This window comes from Oryctolagus cuniculus, chromosome 1 (assembly GCF_964237555.1).
Source record: "Oryctolagus cuniculus chromosome 1, mOryCun1.1, whole genome shotgun sequence".
Taxonomy (NCBI): domain Eukaryota; kingdom Metazoa; phylum Chordata; class Mammalia; order Lagomorpha; family Leporidae; genus Oryctolagus; species Oryctolagus cuniculus.
The window spans coordinates 160,093,040-160,116,124 of record NC_091432.1 but is presented as its reverse complement, the minus strand read 5'-3'; the positions used below and the strand labels follow the sequence as shown (position 1 = coordinate 160,116,124).

Below are 23,085 nucleotides of genomic sequence, written 5' to 3'. Positions count from 1 at the left end.
TGGCTCTGTGACATAGCTGAACCTCCACCGGCAGCACCGGCATCACATTTGAGTGCTGGTTCGTGTCCCAGCTGCTCCAATTCAAATCCAGCTCTCTGCAATGGCCTGGGAAAGCAGTAAAAGCTGGCCCAAGTGCCAGGGCCCCTGCACCCATGTGGGAAAACTGGAAGTAGCTTCCGGCTCCTGGCTTTAAATTGGCCCAGTTCTAGCTGTTGAGGCCATTTAGGGAGTGAACCAGCAGATGGAAGACCTGTCTGTCTGTCTCTCCCTCTCTCAGTCTATAAGTCCATCTCTCAAATAAATAAATAAAATCTTAAAAAACACTAACAAGTGCTATGTGAGGAGATAATTCAAGAAACATGTATGTAAAGAACATTTTCTCAGATCTTTTATCATACTACCAAGCAGAAACTGTTGAGTGAGGTTTTGTCTTAAGTCCAGAGCTTCAAATAATAAACTCAGTGATAATTTGTTTCCCCTAATGTCCCAGTACTTCATTTTAGCAGAGTGCAAGAGGAACAGGAAGCAGAATTGAACAGGATTTAGTTGCTGTACAAGTGTCTTTTGTTTTACATTTGCGTGAGTCTGATGGCCTTGGAGAGCATCAGAGCATGGTGACTGGGAGCCTATACCATTTCATTTGCTTTCAGGCTGTGGGGACTGAGGAATTCATGCAAGAAAATTATAGCAGCTTGTAGGATGAAGGCTTGCCTGTACTTTCAGTTCATTCCGATATATGTCCTTATACTTTTTATAAGTTGTCTTGGTTTAATTTATTTGCTGTCAGGCCGTCACTGCGGCTCAATAGGCTAATCCTCCGCCTTGCGGCGCCGGCACACCGGGTTCTAGTCCCGGTCGGGGTGCCGGATTCTGTCCCGGTTGCCCCTCTTCCAGGCCAGCTCTCTGCTGTGGCCTGGGAAGGCAGTGGAGGATGGCCCAAGTACTTGGGCCCTGCACCCCATGGGAGACCAGGAGAAGCACCTGGCTCCTGGCTTCGGATCAGCGCGGTGCGCCGGCCATTGGATGGTGAACCAATGGCAAAGGAAGACCTTTCTCTCTCTCTCTCTCTCTCTCTCTCTCTCTCTCACTGTCCACTCTGCCTGTCAAATAAATAAATAAAAAAATTATTTGCTGTCAGATTTAATGTGTACTAAGATCTCCTGCTGATCCCATTAACAGTACAGAGATCCAAACCTCATCCCAAAAGATACTAATCAAATAGATGTAGGGTGTATTTAGGGCATCAACCCACTGAATTTTACTGGAAAGAGTAGTATAAATCTATTTCTTTCCTGAGAAACCTGCTCACTGCTAGTTCTGTAATTTTGGAAAAGTTTCTTAATATCTAAACTACCACACCTAAGAGAAAACACGTTTCTTTAAAATTATAACAGGACTTAGATTAATTAACATAAAGGATAATGATGATAACTATGCTTGGCCTACTGAAGGCATTCAGTGGATAAGATGCCCTCCTCATTATACATGAAACTTTTGCATTCCTACCCTTGCAAATTCCTCTTCCCCAACCATCTTGAATTATTTGTTGTCTACGTAAGCAGGTCTTGGAGGCTTCTGTGCCTTTACATTGCTAATTACTTGTCCTTGTAATGCATTCTGCTTCTGCTGCTTTAGTATTTTCTCGCTTATCCTTTAAGGCTGTACAGTTCTCATAGCTCTTGCGACTATCCTGACCTTCCTGCATCGCATTCCCCTGTGCATGTACTCTGTCCAGACTTTCTCCACTGAGAGGCGTCATGCTGTAATGAAAATGGAACGTGACCTATATGCACACATGGGTGTGAATTGTGACAGCCTCTAAATACACATGCATTTATAACTCATGCTTAGATGAGTTGCTTTACTTTTTAAGTCTTTTTCTAAATATGCAAAATGGAGATGTTATATGGTACAGTGTTGTGAGAAATAGAAGGAGTAGTGTGTGTGAAGTTTTTTGCCAAGGGCCTAGTGTGTAAGCATTCAGTACATAGTACCTGTTTCTATCCTGTTAATGGTCCTATGTATTTTTTCCTTATTCACTAGTTCTCAATCCAAAATGCAGTGCTGGCATTTAGTAGATTCTCAGTAATTAATGGTGAAGAAATGAATAGGTCTGTGGATATATAAATACATGACAGGCACTTGGAAAACTATCAGATACCGTTTAAAGGTTCTGTCTGTGTTTTGAATACTGAGTTTTCTGGTGGAAGCTTTTATACTGTTTAGTTCCAGTTTTGTTAAAGTGTAACATAGCTAAGGTGTAACCTTTCAGAAAAAGGCAGTTAGATTTCAATTTCAGAAGTCTTAAGGATTACAGAATTGTTGGGTTATTTATATGCTAATACATTTCAAAGTTTAAGTAAATAAGCCTTTACAGTAGCATTCATAGTCTTGAGATTTGGTTTTAGATGAGCATCATTTTTATTATCATCATAACCAAAATTCAGTAATTTATTTGATGTGATGTGGTTTTTAATAAAATAGCCTTATGATTTAACAGTAAAATTCAACTTTTCCAAATATTCCTTTTTCCGTAACAGCAACATTTCGTTGAGTTGGATGAAAATAGACAGAGATTATTGCAGAAATGCAAGGAACTTATGAAGAGAGCTAGGCAAGTATGTAACCTGGGTGCAGAGCAGACTGTTCCTCAAGAATATCAGACAGTAAGTATAAAAAATAGGTAATGCTACAGTTGTTGTATTTAACACATTGCTTTCAAGCTTAAAATGTGTTTGGCCTTATCACAGGCCATGAAAAACATGGTGTATATTAAAAATGTGAGCTTTCCTGATTTTTTAAACTGAATATGTATTTTAAGCAATTTTGCTTAACAAATTTTACCTATTACATTCAGATTTGACCACTATTCTTATTGCTTAGTATTAAGAGTCTTAAAACATGGGAATCACCTTACAAAACCATTAGTACCATAACATTGATTCTTTTAATAAAACTGAGTTTTTTGCCCCAAAACTACAAATTACTGGGTACAGAAGAGTGATATTAAAGGGGGAAAGGCAAAATGAAAATGTTTTCCTAAAAATTGGGGTGTTTGTAAATAGAGTTCAGTGGATCTGAATTTTTAGAGCTCACACCTATCTGTAAAGAAAGGAAGAAAGAACTCTTATTTCCATTATATTTTATATACTGATGTACCACTCAGTAAAATTAGGAGTTGAAGCTCTTTAATTAGCATTCCACCTTAAATGTCTGCCCCTGTGACTTTTAGGCTTTATCTGACAGTTGAGGATGATATCTTGCCTACATACCTATTCACAAGAAGGTCAATATAAAATTAGAAACGAATTTTTAAACTATTTGATACTCTTTTTTTATTCTTAATTTTTTTAAAGATTTATTTATTTACTAGAGAGGTAGAATTATAGACAGAGCACTGGGGCCATCCTGTGCTGCTTTCCCAGGCCATTAGCAGGGAGCTGGGTTGGAAGTGGAGCAGCCCAGACTTGAACTGGTGCCCGTATGGGATGACAGCACTGCAGGCCAAGGCTTGGCTTACTGTTCCACAGTGCTGGCCCTGTATTCTTAATTTCAAATGACTGTCAGTAGATAATAAAGTCTGTACTAAAGATAAAAACAGAACTGGATAAAAGACTAAAATGGATCATAATCCTCAAAATGAAGAAAAAAAGATTGGAGTATTTGGGTACATAGTAGAAATCCAGTAGATACCTGTAGAACTAATTGAGGAATTTATTTCTAATGATAATGCTAGAGCTTATACAAAATATATTCTGTTCATCATAAAATAAATATTAGAATAATATCTGTACTAATTTTTTCTTTCAGAATGTAGCATGACTATCTTTGATAAGTTCTACTAGTTTTGAAAGAAACAAAATCAGAAAATGCATTCATAAAAATGTATTCACTACTGTTTTATATCAGTCAGTGAATGAGACAGATATACTTTCTCCTTCACTGAAATTTATATTCTACTTAGGAAGATGGGATACATCAAAACACAGAAGTCAAATACATTATGTTAGATAGTGAGAGATGGTAAGAGGAAAAAAGAAACAAGATAAAGGGATGGAGTGAAGAGGACAAGAAGTTGGTCAGGGAAGTCTCTTTTGAGAAAACATATTTTAGAGAAGTCTTGAGTGAAGAGAAGTCAAGTCAACTGAAGATCTGAAAGAAAAGTATTCAGTGTTTTGTTTTTTTTTTTTTTTTTATATTTCAGAATAGAGGGAATCTCGATGAGGTTAAAAACTATAATCCACGCAGAGAGTTTTACCTCTTAGAGACCAGATTATGCAGGACCTTATAGAAGATGCAACAAGTTGGGTTGTATTCTGTTTGAGATAGAATCCACTGGAGGATTTTGAGCAGAGGAGTCTTGTTACTAACAATTCAGTTTATAGAAATGTACTCTTAACGAGAACAGAGTAGAGTTAGAAGAAAGGGAACCATTTAGAAGGTTAGAAGGTTATCGCTCATGACCATAAGAGATTACAGTGGCATAGACTGAGCTGGTAGCATGGAAGAGATGGAGAGAAGTTGACAGATTTGAGGTTTCTTTTAATGGTAGAGCCAGCAGGACTTGTTGATGTATTAGAGATGAGAAGAGTAGGAGAGAATATCCCCAAATTTTTCACCGGAACAAATAGTGAGATGGAGTAAACTGAAGGAGAAACAGGTTTGCTTAAAGTGGTGAGGAGGGTAGGTGAAATGAAGATGCTGTCACACCATCTGAAATTTAACCTACCTCTTAAGAGTCAAGTGAAGGTACCAAGTGCATGTTGAGCATTTGAGCGCCTCTGTAAATCAAGAATTGGAGCAAATATGCATACCAAGTGTCTGAAACTCTGTTAAAGCCAAACTGCTTTTATTAAAGGTTGAAAGAAAGAGAAAAACACGGAAATGATTGTGTAGGAATGTTTTTCAGGGAACTTGTTGGGTCCTGTGGTATTATGTGGACTTTGCCGCCTGCGCTAGGCAAAACAATGGACTGCTTCCCTTCCCTCGTAGGACAGTGTCTATTCTGATTTGTCTCTGAAGATAGTACTGTGATGGAATTCTACAGTCAGATAATTGGATTCTTAGGATGCTTTTGCACTTCTTCATAAGTACAGTATAAAGTTCTAACTTCTTGCTCTCTTTCAATGCCCCACATATTCTGGACCCATTCTACCAATTCAGCAAGTACCTACCATTCCAAATGGACACAACTCCTCACCCCCCATGGTATGCCGTGCTCATTCTTTTTTCCAAGTTCCTCTCTCCCCTCCACCTTGCTTTTCTGTAGCCATTTTCTTTAAGGCCCAGGGATTCTCTTAACTCTCCTGTAGCATGAACTGATTTTTACTTTCTCTAGAATCCATAGTGTATGTGATATATACTGCTTAGTTTAATACTCACCATCAATACATCGCCTTAAGGTGTTGTGTAGAGTATCTATTGTGTCCTCTTTTTGAGTAAAGTGTTAAGCATTTTGGAGGCAGCAGGCCCTGTTTATAATTGCTTTGTCTCCTTGAGTGCTAGCATGCAGTTGAGCAGGTAGTAGATACTTATTCAGCCTGTTATTTTTCTTTTAACTATTTGAATGGAACTGTTTTTCACTATAGTGTGTGTAATAATGAACAATTTTTTTTTTTCTGTAGGCTTTCCAAGATCTTCCAAACACATTGGATGAAATTGATGCATTATTAACTGAAGAAAGATCAAGAGCTTCCTGCTTCACAGGACTGAATCCTACAGTATGCCTCTTTATCTGTTCGCATTTTGCAGCTGACATCACTGTCACACTCCACACACACACACACACACACACACACATACACACACAGTTCCCTCCAGTGCTTGCCTCCCACTCTGTACTAGAGCTCTTGGTAATAATAAGCTAGACAGCAGGAACAATGTGCTTTAAATGCCAGATTCTGAATCTATTAGAATTTTAAATAGATTCTTCCTAAGGAACACAGTGTTCCATGCTTTTTCTTTATAAAAAGAATAGTTAGGCTAACCTGAAATACTGCAATGTCTGTTTTTTTAATGATTAAAAAAATTGTATTTTCTATATGTAATAAGAACATGAATTAATTGGATACATATAGTGCAACACAATTGACATCTTCAGTTAATGTTTTAATTTATGTAAGATTTTACATAATTTTATCCTTTGGTAGATTTATCTTAAAGGAAGTATTTCTTTTTTCCCTACCAGGTGGTTGAAGAATACACAAAAAGAGAAGAAGAAATAGAGCAGTTAACTAAGGAACTAAAGGGAAAGAGAATTGAACTAGATAAATATAGGGAAAACATTTCACAGGTACTGATATTTTTAATTTTGTCTTTTATTTGTGTCATATTTGTCATTAATAATAAGAGAATATAGAAAAATGTAAAATGAAATGATATACTCCTAACAAAAAAAGGTATGTTTTCATGATCAGAGTAACTGACACAAAATTCATTTTGTGTGAAGTTTTTTAACAGACTATACTATGATGCTTCTTTTAAATTATGTTTTATATTGCCTTTATTTGTAGGTAAAAGAAAGGTGGCTTAATCCTTTAAAAGAACTAGTAGAAAAAATTAATGAAAAATTCAGTAATTTTTTTAGTTCCATGCAATGTGCTGGTGAAGTGGATCTCCATACAGAAAATGAGGTAAAATTGCACTTGAATTACATTATTGGCAAGTAATTTTAATTATCTACTAAAAGTACATGTGAATTTTTTAGTTACCTTACATTTATATCTCAAAATTTTGTTTACTAGATAATGCTGAAAAGAAAAAAAAACCTATGGGATTTTCTCTGTGTCACTTTTTTTTTAATGCTTCAGATCAGTGACTAATACCTTATAAATAACTCTTTTTATATCTACTCTGAGTAATGGTTATTCATCTATGTTGAATAAAGGCATTGCTTTGTAAATCTATCACTACTCAAGTTAAAAAGTTGTAAGTTAGCAAACATAACTGAAATATACTTATGAAACCAGTGGCTTTTTTAAATCAAGAATTTAGAGCAAGAGTTTATAAAAATGACAGTATTGAAAAATGTGCTACTGATTTCTTGAGCTTATAAATTGATGCATTACACTTTTGATAAATTAAGTTTTTTCATTAGGAAGCATACAAGATAACTGGAATTTGGGTGAGGTTATTGTAGAACATGATTGATTATGTATTGATCATAACTTAGGGTAGGTGATAGTTCATTATAGTGTTCTCTTTCATTTTGTGCATGTTGAAAATTTTCCATGATAAATTTTTTAACTTTTATTTAATAAATATAAATTTCCAAAGTACAGCTTATGGATTACAGTGGCTTTTTCCCCCCCATAACTTCCCTCCCACCTGCAACCCTCCCATCTCCTGCTCCCTCTCCCATTGCATTCACATCAAGATTCATTTTCAATTATCTTTATATACAGAAGATCAATTTAGTATATATTAAATAAAGATTTCAAGAGTTTGTACCCACACAGAAACACAAAGTGTAAAGTACTTTTTGAGTACTGGTTATAGCACTAATTCGCATTGTACAACACATTAAGGACAAAGATCCTACATGAGGAGTAAGTGCACAGTGACTCCTGTTGTTGACTTAACAAAATGACACTCTTGTTTATGGCGTCAGTAATCACCCTAGGTTCTTGTCATGAGTTGCCAAGGCTATGGAAGCCTTCCTTTATTTATTCCATCCAGTTGAAAGGCAGAACAACAGAGAGGAGAGAGAGAGATATTTTTCTCCCAAAAATGCCCCCAATAGCCAAGAGCTGAACCAAGCCAAAGCCAGGAAGGAGCCAAGAACTCCATCTAGGGGCAGGGGTCCAAAGACTTGCACCATAATCTGGTGCCTTCCCAGGATGTATTAGCAGGAAGCAGGGTTAGAAGTGGAGTAACCAAGACTTAACGCGAGCACTCCAATACAGGGATACAGATGTTCTGAGCAGCAGCTTAACTTGTTATGCCACGTGTTGCCCTTGCAATGAAATTTTTTAATAAGAAAGAAATAAAGAGAATAAAATCCTTTTTTCTTGTAGCTTTTTAATTGTGTGTTTTGGTGTGTATGCAGTTTTGCATTGTGTTACGTACATGAATATAAGGCAAGATAGCACTGCTTTCTCCCCTTAGTTTTGCCCATGGTTCCTTCATTTGCTCAGTATGAAACATAAGTGAAAAGTATGTTTCTTTTGTGCCAGGCACTTTTAAACTTACCTTCTTTAATCCTCAAACTATCCTCTGAAGCAGGTGCTTTTATCAACCCTATTTTACAAATAAATAAGCTGAAACTTAAGATAAATTTACTACAGGTCACTAAGTGGCAGACTCATCTCCAGATCTGATCCCAAATAAGTTTGATTACTAGGAGCTTCATCCTAGTCAAAGTAGCTTTAGTACCTTTATCAGACAACTTGACCAGATAAGGCATAAGGATAATCAAAAGTAAGCACAGGAAGGAAACCTGTAGAACTGATGACCTGTCATAGAAATCCTATTCTTGGGACTGGTGCTGTGGGGCAGCAGTGTTGAGCCTCATCCTGTGTTGCTGGCATCCTGTTTGGGCACTGGTTCTAGTCCCGGCTGCTCCTCTTCTGATCCAGCTCTCTGCTGTGGCCTGGGAAAGCAGCAGAAGGTGGCCCAAGTCCTTGAGCCCGTGCACCCATGCAGGAGACTTGGAAGAAGCTCCTGGCTCCTGGCTTCTGACCTGCCCAGCTCCAGCCATTGTGGCCATCTGGAGTGCACCACCGGAAGGAAGGTTTTCTCTCTGTCTCTCCCTCTCACTGTCTGTAACTCTACTTCTAAAATAGATAAATAAATAAAAATCCCATTCTTTAATCTAGGTCCCATTTCTTGCATGATACGATATACGATAGCTTTATCATGTGTTGTTTCTTCCAGATAGCTTTTAGTGTTCTCAGTGATAGCTGCCCCATCGCAGAGATGACTCAATATTTTCAGTGAAATTTTCTTGCCCAGCCTAGGGTCCCTGGGTGATGAACATTCTTGGCTCTTCTCAGCCTTCCCGTTGGAATGCTTTTATTTATTTTATTTCTAGAACCACTTTCTTTTTCCAGAACCTTCAGAGAAATGGGAGACACTAGAATGGGGGCAGAAACGGCAGAGAATAGTTGGCAGAGCCAGAAATAAAACTCTAGTAATCAAAGCTGGTATGGTTAAGAAATGAAATAGTAAATAAAATTATTGTGGAAGAAAAGTGGAATGTAAGTTAAAAGGTAAACCTTGGGAGTCAAAACTAACAAATTCATTATGTTATTTCTTTGTTTTGGCTCAGTCTTAGGAAAGTAAACGGAATAAAGTGGTATTTCTAAGATTTGACAGCCTACCAGAATCCTTACATTTATTGTTAACATGCTTGACATGCTTATAACACTGTTAATCTTAGACCAGTTGCAAAGTATACATGTCTTGAAACAGGTAAAAGATATGTTCACTGTATAATACATACCAGATTTCACAGACTTAGTATGAAAAAATCAAATTATCTCATTAATAACATTATGGTTACATGTTGAAATGATATTTTAGATATGTTAGGTTAAATAAAATGTACATTAAAATTAGTTCACCAATTTATATTTTTTATGTAAATTTTAAATATCCTATATGGCTTGCGTTGTTAGCACTTAAAGCTCTGTATATTAAATAGTTAGCTTTTAATTGTGATTTATGTGATTTTTAAGGTAAATATGTAACTAATTAACCTGGATATGACATTGTAATAGATACAGTGTTTTTCAAAATATGTATATAATTCTTATCCACTTTTCTTTTTAACCAGCCAAAGAGGTGTGAGGAAGACTTGGCGATTATTTTTACCTCTGTAAAAAGCAATCATTTTAATCTGAATATATTTTCTTTTCTTTTTTTATTTATTTATTTGAAAGTCAGAGTTACACAGAGAGAGAAGGAGAGGCAGAGAGAGAGAGAAAGAGATCTTCTATCTGCTGGTTTATTCCCTAATTGACCGCAACGGCCGAAACTGACCCAATCCAAAGCCAGGAGCTTCTTCCAGTTCTCCCACACGGGTCCAGTGGTCCAGGCACTTGGGCCATCTTCCACTGCTTTCCCAGGCTACAGCAGAGAGCTGGATTGGAAGTGGAGCAGCTGAGACTCGAACCGGTGTCCATATGGGATGCCGACACTGCAGGCAGCGGCTTTACATGCTACACCACACACAGCGCCAGCCCTGCTTCTTAATATATTTTCCATGTCTAAATAGATCTTTGGAGATATTAAAGCTTCTAAATAGTAGCTACTTGGTTAATGTTGTATTGCTTTAAACTTGATGGTATCACTAAATTTTAAATTCTTTTTTTTTTATTTATTTATTTTATTTATTTGAAAAGTACAGTTACAGAGGGAGAGAGAATAAGAGAGAGAACTTCCATCCGCTGGTTCACTCCCCAAATAACTGCAATGGCCAGGGTTTGGCCAGGCTGAAGCCAGGAGCCCGGTGCTCTGTCAGGGTCTCTTACCTGGTTGGCAGGGTCCCAAGCACTTGGGTCATCTGCTGCCTACCCGCGTTCTTCAGCAGAGAGCAGATTGGAAGTGAAGCAGCTGGGACTTGTCACAAGAAGCCCAACCTGCTGCATTTACTCATACAATTGATTTATTCAGTCTTTTTTCGATTGGAATGAAAGTAGCAGAGAAAGCTGTCATGTTTCATCAGCTTTTTAAATGTTTTATAGGAAGACTATGATAAATACGGAATTCGAATTAGAGTGAAATTTCGCAGCAGTACTCAACTGCATGAATTAACTCCTCATCATCAAAGTGGAGGTGAACGAAGTGTTTCTACTATGTTATACTTGATGGCACTTCAGGAGCTGAACAGATGTCCATTCAGAGTAGTCGATGAAATCAACCAGGTCTGGTGATTATTCTTTTTACACTTAAATCCTACTGTATCCTGTAGTAAATTTACATGGGCATTCGTTATTGTTGTCATTGTCCAGGGAATGGACCCCATCAATGAACGGAGAGTGTTTGAAATGGTTGTAAATACTGCCTGTAAAGAAAATACATCTCAATACTTCTTTATTACACCAAAGGTAGGTAATAAGTAACCTGAAAGTGTTCACATACTCAGAACCCCCCAGGGCTTCATCATGTAACAGAATTTGGCTCAATGATTGTAAATATGAATATAACCACTTCCAGAAAAAACACTCAAAAGATTGCAGTAATATTTATGTTGACAGAAGGGATGGGTTCCTGTGACAATCAGAAATTTTGTTCTCAGAGAAAGGTAGTGTAGGAACCATGACATTATATTTTAAGGGAAGTAGGGTCCCAGTTGTCCTATTAAAAAAGGGGAGTGGTCCCAGCATGTCAGTTTACTACATAGGCTAGACTTAGATATGTTAATTCAGGGAATGATCACAGTCTGATATTGGAGTGTTTGAGGGCTTCAGAAGAGTTTTATTAGTGTAATAAATAAAATATTTGGCTTTACAAAAGTTGGAAAACTTGCTTCACAGTGAAGAGCGATAAGTGACATTTTGTCTGTTTTAATACAGCTCCTGCAAAATCTTCCTTATTCTGAAAAGATGACTGTGTTGTTTGTCTATAATGGGCCACATATGCTGGAACCAAACAGATGGAATTTAAAGGCTTTCCAAAGGCGGCGGCGCCGGATTACATTCACTCAGCCTGCTCAATAAGAAGTGAAGGGAGGGAACTTTGGAGTGTTTCTGTTAAGTTCTATTTGTAACGATGGCTCAACTGAATAAAAGTGAGGCGATTTGATAAAAGTGAAAGATCGGTTATTTTTGGAAACCTGCTTTTAAGTACAAATAGATTGATGAAATGGAGACCATGACTTCTTTCTCTGGAACATCATCTAGCAGTAAAAATTCTTCAGCTTTGGTTGAATCTGAGTTCTTAGCACTCTGTGAGTCATTGGGTTCCCATATTAAAAATATTTATTATTGCAAATCAAAGGTATGATGAAGGGGATATCAGTCACAAGGATTTTACTCGCCATGGTAGCCCTGAGCTTTACTTGAAGACTAATTCCAATAACCTTTAGACCCTAATGACTCTGTAGCTTAAGTCCTTGTTTTCTCCCAGTGTTAGATCTAAATTTAAATTATTGATATGAGCATGTCTAGTGTAATAATTTATGGCAAATCTAATCAGCTCTTCCTGTTAAGAAAGATGAACTTATCTGCACTAGGAAATGGAATTTTATGGATCTTTACAAAAAGTTTTATGAAACTTGATGCTGTAATTATTTTGGTTTTTCAAAGGGGGAAAAAAAAAACACTAGGGTTCAAAAATGGTAGCAGGACTTCCTTGAAATGCCACAAGCTGGCCACTAGATGATGCAAAAATGCAACCAAAAGATGGACAGAGAATAAAATCAGGTGACAAGGGTTTTTAAAGAATAACCTTGTAAAGTGTGGGTGGGATTTTTGTTTTATTTTTAATTTAAAGTCAATTGTATTTTACATGTTCAATTTCTAAAAGCATTTTTATAATTATTTTTAGTAGGGTTTTTCTTAAGATTTCATATACTGGTTTCTACAATTTATATTTGAAATTTCTCAGTGCTGTTTAAAGAGTTAGGGGAAAGCATCGATTTATTTAAAACCATAATGTTTTTAGAACTGAAGCTTCTAGGTCCTTTTCCTTACATTGTTGATCTACCTGTTTTATTAGAATATCTTGTTTGGACTGTTTCCTTTCAGCTTCACATTTGAATAAGAAAAATCATTTGTTTAAGTTATTCTAATCAACAGTGCCAAACAAATTATATTCTTTTAAAAAATAAATGTCTTTGAACAAAGAATTGGATCTGTGCTTTTTGACTTTATAGCCTGAATAAAATGAAGAACCACATTCAGTTCAGGTTTTGTGTATTTTTAAATAGCCATTGAAATTTATATTCTTATTAGGTCAAAAAATAGTGAACAGTATGCTTATGTTTTCTCACTTGGACATTTTCTTTTTAAAGAAGTATTTTTTCCTTTATAAAAATTTTAAAAGAACCTTCCTTTCTTGAACTAAGTATAATGCATGAAGTATGAAAATATTTTTAAATCACCTTTTTATCTTGTGTAAACAAGTCATGTAAATATTGAAAAACTTGGTAACATACTAGTAAATGAATGTTACCAAATGTTTTTGTTAATTTTTTTTCCACCAAAATATCTTTTGGATTATGTGCTTGGTGTAGTTTGTTTATTACTAAGTCATCTTACTTCTGCAAAATGAATATCAATGTGAAAAATAAACTGGAAGATTAAGCATGTTTGAAAATAAAATGGTCAGTCACATTTCAGTTTACATATGCCACCAGTTATTCCATACCTTGTTTGTAAGCATTTATATTTTGCTACTAGACAAAGTTAACGATCTGGTTTTACATTGAATTTTGAGCTACAGGGATAAATTATGTATCATTTTAACATTAAAGAATAAATCTAACAGTATAGGTTCAGCCACTTAAAGTTCATATTTTTGCAAATGTTGATTTTTAATTACAAACGAATTGTAAAAACTTCCAGATGAAAGCCTGATTTGATGAATAACACAGTATTTAAAACATTAAGGTAGGTAACAAGCAGTTTTGATGACTAAATCTTCATTGAATTGCCTAAGGAGAATCTCTTTTGAAAGGTTTTCCATATTCAAAGTAAAAGGGAAGATTTCTTGCTGCTTTCTAAGTGTTTTTAGATACATGTCTGTTTCCTTTGGAGTGTGAACCTTTAGTATGTGAAAAATGTAACTTCATCTTGTGTGTATGTATGTGTGTAGTTGAAAAAGCTCTTTGTGGAAAATGCTACTTTGTTGGTAATAAATACTTATTTTCATACTCTTGGTGTGTGTTCTTTAAAATGGGAATTTTTTTATACTTAAAACCTTTTTAAGATGATTTTGGTTTTCGCTAAAATACAATTTTTACCCACAACTTCCAAAACAGGATTTGGTAGTTTATTAGTATTCATAAAGAAAGAATATTTAGTCCCTTGTCTACCTGCAAAGAAATGAAAGTCTAACAGGAGCAATAAACACATGTGAAGAAAGATTCCAGCCGTCTTAAGAAGCCAGGCAAGTATAAATATTTTTAGACCAAAACACTAGATTTGCTAAAAACATTCCCAAGTAGCCAATTTTTTGTCTTATGTCTTACATCAAACTTCTATCTAAAGTAATTTTTAAATGTATTTTTGAGTCAGGCAGGCTTATTTGCTCACAGACATGTTACTTAACTGAATTTCCACATTGTTGAAATGAGGATTATACCTAATTCACAGAGTGGCTGAGAAGATGGGTGATAGCAGGGACCTGTTAAGAACCTAGCATCACAGTAGACACTTCTATAAAATGTTTACTTCTCATATTTTCCTGTTTTTATTTGAAAGGCAGACAGACTGAGGAATATCTTCCATCCATTGGGTCACTCCCCAGATAAAACAGCCAGGGCTGGGCCAGACCCAGACGATGAGCCAGGAACTCCATCTGGGTTTGAGTCTCAGTACAAGTCTTTGAAAAATCCATTGTTCAAAAGATTCCAGTACCTAGATTTTGAACCTTTAGGAATACAGATGAAATTATTTTCATATATCTTGTAACCTTCAAATATGTTAGTGAGATTAGCTACCCTAAGGATGTTTATACTAATTCATTATTTTATTTAGTTTAATAGTATATATTTTGGAAAATTTATCTTTAACAGAACTTGCTCATTGTGGAGATTTTACTGTGTTGACATTTGGGCACCTCTTTTAATCCCAATGAAAAAGTTGGGTGTGAGGGGTTTTATTTATTTTGTAATATTAAAATATATCTACAGTTATAACAGCATTTCAGTAAATGACAGATCATATACCCAGCGATGGCCCTGTAAGATTGTACGTCCTAGTCCACAATAGCTGTCTGTTTACGTAAGTGCACTCTGTTCTAGCAGTGATGGAGCCACCCAACTGCATGGCTCACAGTGTCACCCCGTTGTTGAGCGAGGCATGAGTGTATTTACTCATTGCTCCAGAATAAGATGCTGATTTGCTGGAAGATCATGTGCTTTTGGGAAAGCCATCTTTGTTTAATCCCCAAAGAAGAACAAAACTATTTAGCTTCATCCTAAGCTATGCTAGGAGGACTTGGTGAAGCTGACAACCTAAAACCAGTTCTGGCTCCAGCCCTGCTCTCATCAGAAATTTGTGACGCAGGTTAGCTATTTTTAGGCAGGTCAAAAATGCCTGAATTATGTTCCCTTTCCACAAATATGATTCCTTTACCTGTCTGACTGACATTTTGTCAGTGAATTTACATTTCATTTTGCCTCTCAGAAAAATGCTTCACCACACTCTGCATTCAAATCTTCACATTGAGAATGAATGTTGAGGGGCTGGCGCTGTGGTGGAGCAGGTGAAGCCAGCGCCTATGGTGCCCGTGTCCCATATGGGAACTGGTTCAAGTCCCGGCTGCTCCACTTCCCATCCAGCTTTCTGCTGTGGCCTAGGAAAGCAGTAGAAGATGGCCCAAATCCCTGGGCCCCTGCACCCATGTGGGAGACCCGGAAGAATCTCCTGGCTTCGGATCGGCACAGCTCCGGCCATGGTGGCCACCTCGAGAGTGAACCAGTGGATGGAAGACCGCTCTCTCTGCCTCTCCTTCTCTCTGTAATGCTGACTTTCAAATAAATAAGTCTTAAAAAAATGAATGTTGAAGGGACAGGGTGCAAGAAGGCTGCTTAGCCATTCCTGCCAATGTTTCTGTCAGAAATGGGCCCAAAGGGGTAATTATGTGAATGCTGTGATGCAATGAGTTTGACATTCTTCCATTTTTTTAATCTTAAGTTATTCCTAGTAATCTTTGTGATCTAACTTTTTACCTTCATACAAAAGATACTAAATTTAGAGAGCTTTCAAGTAGCTTAGGGTGTCCCTTTTCAGTCATAAATCATGAAAATGAGACATTTGAGCAATTAGGCTTATCCCAGATAAGCCTAAATGTAAGTTATTTTGTAAGTTTGTTGCTGAAATGATTTATTTGCTGTATTATACCTCAAATGTGCTTTTTTTTTTTAACTTTTATTTAATGAATATACGTTTCCAAAGTACGAATAGTGGATTACTATGGCTTCCCCCCAATACCGTCCCTCCCACCCACAACCCTCCCCTTTCCCACTCCCTCTCCCCTTCCATTCACATCAAGATTCATTTTCGATTATCTTAATATACAGAAGATCAGCTTAGTATACCTTAAGTAAGGATTTCAACAGTTTGCTCCCACACAGAAACATAAAGTGAAAAATAATAGATGATTTTTTTTAATGATGATGAAATCAGATCAGACCTATTGTCATGTTTAATCCCAGTGAGAGTCAAGTTGGGAGTTGATAGTTTCTTTTCTTTTCTTTTCTTTTTTTTTTTTTTTTTTTTACAGAGGATCAGTTTAGTATGCATTAAGTAAAGATTTCAACAGTTTGCACCCCCATAGAAACACAAAGTGAAATATATTATTTGAGTACTCGTTATAGCATTAAATCTCAATGCACAGCACATTAAGGACAGAGATCCTACATGAGGAGTAAGTGCACAGTGACTCTTGTTGTTGACTTTACCAATTGACACTCCTGTCTATGGCAAATGGAAATATCTGTGTACCTAGAAAAACTAAGCCACTCTGTTAAGAAGGGAGGGTGAATGTTGGATAATCAGGATTGTCTGGCACCCAGCCTAAGAAATAACTAATTACCTTATGACCCAGTGACAGTATTTTCAAAGAAAACATTACACTGAAATCTGCAGAGTTAGTACAGCCTTCAAAATCCGTATTGACCTCCCCATGGTACCCCCTACATTTCATGAATACCTCCCTGTAAAGTACTATCCCTAAAACCCCTCCGCCAGCTTGGTAGCCCTATTTTTCTTTTTCTTTCTTTCTTTTTTTTTTTTTTTAAGATTTATTTATTTATTTGAAAGTCAGAGTTACCCAGAGGGAGGAGAGGCAGAGAGAGAGAGAGGTCTTCCATCTGATGGTTCACTCCTCAGTTGGCTGCAACGGCTGGAGCTGTGCCGACCTGAAGCCAAGAGCCAGGTGCTTCTTCCGAGTCTCCCATGCGAGTGCAGGGGCCCAAGAACTTGGGCCATCTTCCACTGCTTTCCCAGGCCATAGCAAAGAGCTGGATCTGAAATGGAGCAGCCAGCTCTTAAACCGGAGCCCATATGGGATGCTGGCGCTGTAGGCAGAGGCTGAAACTACTACGCCACAGTGCCAGCCCCAGCCCTATTTTATTTTTCTTCACCAAATCTATCACTGCTTACCATGCTCCACTAGAATATAAGTTCTTTGAAGGTAGAGACTTTGATGTGTGGTTTTCTACCTTCTCAGAGCCTAGAAAAATGCTGAATACTTAGGAAAGATTAACTACAACATGGAAATACTCTCTCACAGGGCTGACAGGGCTGTGAGCCTCTTCAATTGTTTAATCATTATTTACGTGTTCACTCTGCAGTTCGAAGGATAAACAGTGTGTTCTGCCTATGATTTCCCTCTTAAGAGACAATCTACCAAGCGTTTGACAAGTGAGACAAGAAATTTTGAAGCACAGCAAATGATGTCGATTGGACAGTGGGCTCTACTGGGATCATGATTGGAGTGGGGCTCTACTGGGATCTGAAAGTTTTTTAAAGTTAACTGAATTTGGGTATTCACATGGGCCCTTAGAAGCAGGCTGTCATGAGGTTTTCTATACCAAGTGAAAGGGTTAGTATGGTTAAAACATGTGAGACAGTTTGGTCATGCCCAACTGAAAGATTTGTTGGTAAAAGACTGACTAGGTTAACATGGTCAACAGCTGTTCCCTCACTTGTTTACATGTTACAGTGAAAATATAAGTTGTAGGGTGCAGTTCTGCAACTCATTTGGTAGACATTTATTACAAGCAAGCACAGAACTATTCATATGACATTTTATAAGCATGGTGAAATTCTAGTTCTTCATCACTTTAGGTGACTTACACAGACTGCGTGAAAGGTTCACTTACACCAGTTGTGATAGTAGGAGAGGCAGGGTTCTATTGGTCAGATGGGCATGAAGTCTGAAATCCTTAGACTGAATGTTTGGTTTTAGGACCTTTGGAGGTTCAAGTTTTGGGAATCCCCCTAAAGATAGAGTGTAGTCCTTGTTGGGTTCCTACACTCAGTCCATGAAATAATGGGGATACTCAGTGCTGGGGTGGGCATTGTGGCACAGCAGGTTAAGCCACTGCATGAGACACCCGCATCCCATATTGGAGTGCCAGTTCGAGTTCGAGCTACTCTGCTTCCAGTCCAGCTCACACTACTGTGCCTGAGTGGCAGCCACATGGGAGACCTGGATGGAGGTCCTGGCTCCTGACTTCAGCCTTGATCCAGCTCTGATCTGTTACAGGCACTTGAAGACTGAATCAACAGGTGGGAGATTCTGTGATTTCACTTTTCAGATACATTTTTGTGTATATAAAATGCTAACCCGCTCACTACTGGTGTACCAGTTTTACATTGTCACCTGCAGCACATTATCTTCTACCTTAAGCTTGCCACCTTCAGTAGTTTGCTTTTTTTCCCACACTTTTGTCTAGTGTGTGACACCACTCTGTCTGAGTCTTCGGCATTATGTCTCTGAACCATAATTCCAGTATTATGTCTGGGGTTATGTCTCTGAACCTTCTAGGTAATCTTTTGCTACATACATATCTTGAGTATTATGCTTTTTGTAAGCCATCAATGTAATAAATTTCATTTCTGACATTCAGTGTGATAATTAGCAGATTTAGTGTGCCAGTAATGTATAGGCAGTAGCAGCAGCATTTGTAATAGCTCCATGACAGTGTGGACTTTGGTTTAGAAAGCTCAAGTGTGAACTACTGATTAGGTCAGCTGTCAACTTGCTAGTAATTTAGCTTAGCACTACCATCATGCTGCTTAGGCTGGAATATTTAAAAGGAACTGTAATGATTGTGAGAGGCAGTAGTTGATAAATGGGCAAGTAAGGTGGGGCTAGATCTTGTAGGATAAGGTGCAGAATTTCCTCTTTGCTTTGTAGGTTTTGTTGTTCAAAGCAGGGGAATAACAATTAGAACTCAATTCAAAAAGACCCATTTGACAGATTTGAAGGGAGGCAGGAAGGGTATGTGAGAGAGACACTGAAAGCAATAGATGAGTAGTAAAGCCAGAACCTTGCTGTGCTAAGGATAGAAGTGAAGTAGAGGAGAGTACAGAGTTAAATGTAGAATACATAAAAATTCTATCATTTGTGTGATTGTTGGCCTGTAACATACCTCCTTTAGTTTTCATGGGAATTTAAGAAATAATCCACTTTCCATGCAGGAAGAGGTTTCAGAGATTAAATTATCTTGTTCAAAGTCACAGAGCTTATGAATGGTGGAATTGAAACTCGGAGATGGCAATAGTGTCCACATTGAAAAAAAAGAGAGGGTGGCAAAACTATAAAAGGTGGTAGGCTTATGGTGAAAGATCCGCACGTGTTGGCAGCAGCGTGAAACTGGTACATCTGTAGTGAGCAGTTTAGCATATTTTAAATAAGTCCCCTTTGACCTAGCAAACATTTACAGAAATTCATACTACTGGGACTGGTGCTGTGGCATAGCCACCTGGGAAATCAGTGGGAGATAGCCCAAGGGCTTGGGCCCCTGCACCCATATGAAAGACCTGGAGGAAGCTCCTGGCTCCTGGTTTTGAATTGCCCGACCGCAGCTGTTGCTGCCTTTTGGGGAGTGAACCAGCCTGTGTAGAAGATTTATCTCCTTGTCTCCCTGTAACTCTGACTTTCAATAAGTAAGTAAGTCTTTAAAAAAAATTCATCCTACCTGTATTCTCTCACATAGTTTCGAGGCATATGAATATTAAGTTTGGTATTGTTTGAAATCACAGTAGATTGAGAATATAATTATGCAAACATAATGGGATACTGTACAGTTAAAAACATTCTGCTGTCTGATACAATCAGATCTGTTCATAAAGGCAGCAAAGTGCAGAAATATATATACTTTGTGTTTTTTTACTATTTATTTAAAAAGAATGCACAGAGCAAGCTAGATTTTCTGTGTCTTTTAAAGTTACAAAGAAACTGACGATGATTGTCTCTAGGGAAAGGAAGTAGTTAAGGAAGTAGGAGGAAAATGTATTTCCCACCATATTCCTGTTTGTGTATTGTATTACATAGTTTATATTAGCAACTTTAAAATTTTAAGGAAAAAGAGCCAATGCTTTGGATTCAGTTTGATTCTACTGTTTAACTAGCTGTGTGCCTATGGCCAAGTTATTTTCTAATGTAATGTGATCTCTATAAAAAGTCTCTCTTCATGATGCCAATACTCAAACACAATTATGCGATGATTGTTCCTCGCCACCGCCGGAGAATTAGGCAGGCTGCCTGCAGCTTACCTTGACCAAGGAGGGGAAGTGCGCCACGTGCCACTCAGCCTTCCCCAAACCTGGGGGACAATCAGGCATGGTGTGGAGTCCAGTCAAAAGCAGTCACTTTATTGTAAAAGGGAGGTGTATATATAGCTGAGGTACAGATCGGATGGTACAGAGCAGATGAGCAGATGCGGGCAAGAGCTGGGGTGTTGTGATGCAAAAGGGTCTTAGCCACTCCTATTATACCACCTTAAGGATCCTTAGGCAGAAGCGCGCTGGGGCTGGGGTGTTTGCTACCAGGGTTTTCAAATTCGAGGCAGGCTCAGGAAGTTACCTCTAGGCCTCTCCGGATTCAGCGTCCTCCACACAATTACTCTAAAGCTTGGGTGTAATTTTTCCTAGTTTTTAAAAAAAATCTTTACCTTTTATTACAAAGGAAATTATTTTAAAATGTTAAACAGAATTCACTGACCCATGTAACGTGTATTGATGAAGATTTACAATAATAAGTAGAAAAATGCATGTTTCCTTTTTATTCAGTAAGTGCCCCTTGTTTTCCTATTCGGGTCCAGAAGTCATCTTCCTTGTCAAATGCATGGTTCACCAGTGAGAAGAAACAAACACTGTTGTTACTTACATTAAATGCCGGATCTCTCAGGAATTGGTATCTCTCAGGAACAAGTATAAGTTTTCTTGTCTATGCAGTCCCCTAGAGTGGTTTCCAATGACTGTCAAAGATTGTTCCTGTGCTTCGATGGTGTTGAAAAGATTGTAACTTTTGCCCAGAGTATGCAGGAAGATATGAACCGTAATTCATTTTCTTTCTTTTTTTTTTTTTTTAACAGGCAGAGTGGACAGTGAGAGAGAGAGACAGAGAGAAAGGTCTTCCTTTGCCGATGGTTCACCCTCCAATGGCTGCCGCGGCCGGCGCACCACGCTGATCTGATGGCAGGAGCCAGGTGCTTCTCCTGGTCTCCCATGGGGTGCAGGGCCCAAGCGCTTGGGCCATCCTCCACTGCACTCCCTGGCCACAGCAGAGAGCTGGCCTGGGAGAGGGGCAACCGGGACAGAACCCGGAGCCCCGACCGGGACTAGAACCTGGTATGCCAGCGCCGCAAGGCGGAGGATTAGCCTAGTGAGCCACGGAGCTGGCTGTAATTCATTTTCTAACCATGTCAAGTCCACCACTCGGAACCTTACAGCACAAATGTAAGAACATTTCCACCAATGCCTTCTCTTCCACTCTTTAATCTCTGTTGACCCCACCCTGCCTTCCACCCCTTGTCTCAAGGGAGGATAAGCCAAGAGCCCAGGGCCGAGGAAGTACAGCAGCCACTTTGACACAGAAAGTTTCTGTCTCTAGTTGGCTGACTTAAGACCAGCCTGGGAGGACAAGATGCAGCCACATGGATCCAGGGGCATCGTGGAACCATAGTCTCAAGAGCCCCAAGGAGGTAGCCAGGGCCCCCAGGACTGCCCGACACAGAGCACAGAGCTTGTGAAGTGGCAGAGCTGAGTCACAGAGCCCAGGACAAGCTCCCCTCTAGCAAAGCTGTCTGAATTGACCTGGACCATTCACCCCTGAAGTGTGAGAAGAGAAAGGAGTGTCTCTGTGAAGCCACTTTATTGTCCAGTTTCTGATAGGGTAGTGAAGCCTTGTGGTAATTATTAGACCCCTTTATATTTGATCCTACAAATCATTTCATAATTGATAGGCAACAAATAGTGTTTTTGCTTTAATTCAAACTTTATTAGTGAGGTTGAATCTATGTTTCTCAGTCCTCTGTATTTCTTTTAAATTGTTCGTTATTTTCTTCTAAGGACTTTTCATGTTGGGTTTTGGGGGATATAATAATATGGCACTATGTAGCAGGTAATATTAGGATACATGATTGTGGGGAGCAACTGGGAGCAACTTGGACTAGACTAAGTTACTGGAATTAAGACTTATTCTATGCATCTGCTCTCCCACAATATGGCGCTGGGAGAGGAGAAAACAGCTTCTACACAGCTGCCTCTAGTTCAACCAATAAACTGTAGGACCTGCTCCTGATTGGAGGAGAGCAGCGTACTCGGCGTGTGGGTAGCAGAGTTGGGATTGGTGGAAGAGGACTATAAAGGAGGAGAGAGACAACATGCACCAGGAACATCTAAGAGGAACATCTATCTGAAGGAACACCTGTGCAGCCCCCGAGAGAGCTGGCTGGCGGTGTGCCGCTCCCCCGCGGAAGTGGGGAATGTGGCAGGGGGAACCGCCCTTCCACGGAGGTGGAAGGGACGGCAACCAACCCGGGAAGAACCAGCAGCAAACCTGGGGAGGGCCGAGCAGACAAAAGAACAGCGCAGGGTCCTGTGTCGTTCCTCCACGAAGAGGGGGAGCGACATAATGGTGCCGTGACTCGGATATGAAGCCTAGGCAGGGTTTAGTGTTGTTCCTCCATGAAGAGGGGGAGCGACATAATGGTGCCGTGACTCGGATAGGAAACTTAGGAGGGAAGAAACGGGAAGAAGTGGAAAATACCGGAGAGAGAGACTAGCAAAGAGCCTAGGGAAAAGCCGGACGGAAAAGGTGCCGGAAGAAGCTATCGAAAGCCTAGGCATAGACTCGGATACGGACTGTGGGAAAGAAGTTAGGATTTAAAGTGAAAGCAAGAAGAAATATATATATATATATCAGATACGGACTGCAGGTTGAAAGTGAAAGTGAAACCTA

The 23,085-nt window shown here is 38.6% G+C and overlaps 1 protein-coding gene across 5 annotated transcripts in view; it reads left to right on the top strand.

Moving 5' to 3' along the window:
* The window catches only part of SMC5 (structural maintenance of chromosomes 5), a 113,952-nt gene extending 100,136 nt beyond the window's left edge, over nucleotides 1–13,816 (top strand). For 3 of the 5 annotated variants that reach the window (XM_017341738.3, XM_002708237.5, XM_070050951.1), the window contains 8 exons: nucleotides 2,541–2,666; nucleotides 5,164–5,208; nucleotides 5,625–5,720; nucleotides 6,188–6,292; nucleotides 6,513–6,632; nucleotides 10,686–10,865; nucleotides 10,953–11,048; nucleotides 11,517–13,816. In XM_017341738.3, coding sequence (XP_017197227.1) covers nucleotides 2,541–2,666; nucleotides 5,164–5,208; nucleotides 5,625–5,720; nucleotides 6,188–6,292; nucleotides 6,513–6,632; nucleotides 10,686–10,865; nucleotides 10,953–11,048; nucleotides 11,517–11,660 — 912 coding nt within the window. In that variant the 3' untranslated portion in view covers nucleotides 11,661–13,816. The remainder of the gene's footprint in view (nucleotides 1–2,540; nucleotides 2,667–5,163; nucleotides 5,209–5,624; nucleotides 5,721–6,187; nucleotides 6,293–6,512; nucleotides 6,633–10,685; nucleotides 10,866–10,952; nucleotides 11,049–11,516) is intronic. The other 2 variants (XM_008256276.4, XM_070050947.1) reach the window with 2 other exon arrangements.
* The last annotated feature ends 9,269 nt before the right edge of the window (nucleotides 13,817–23,085 follow it).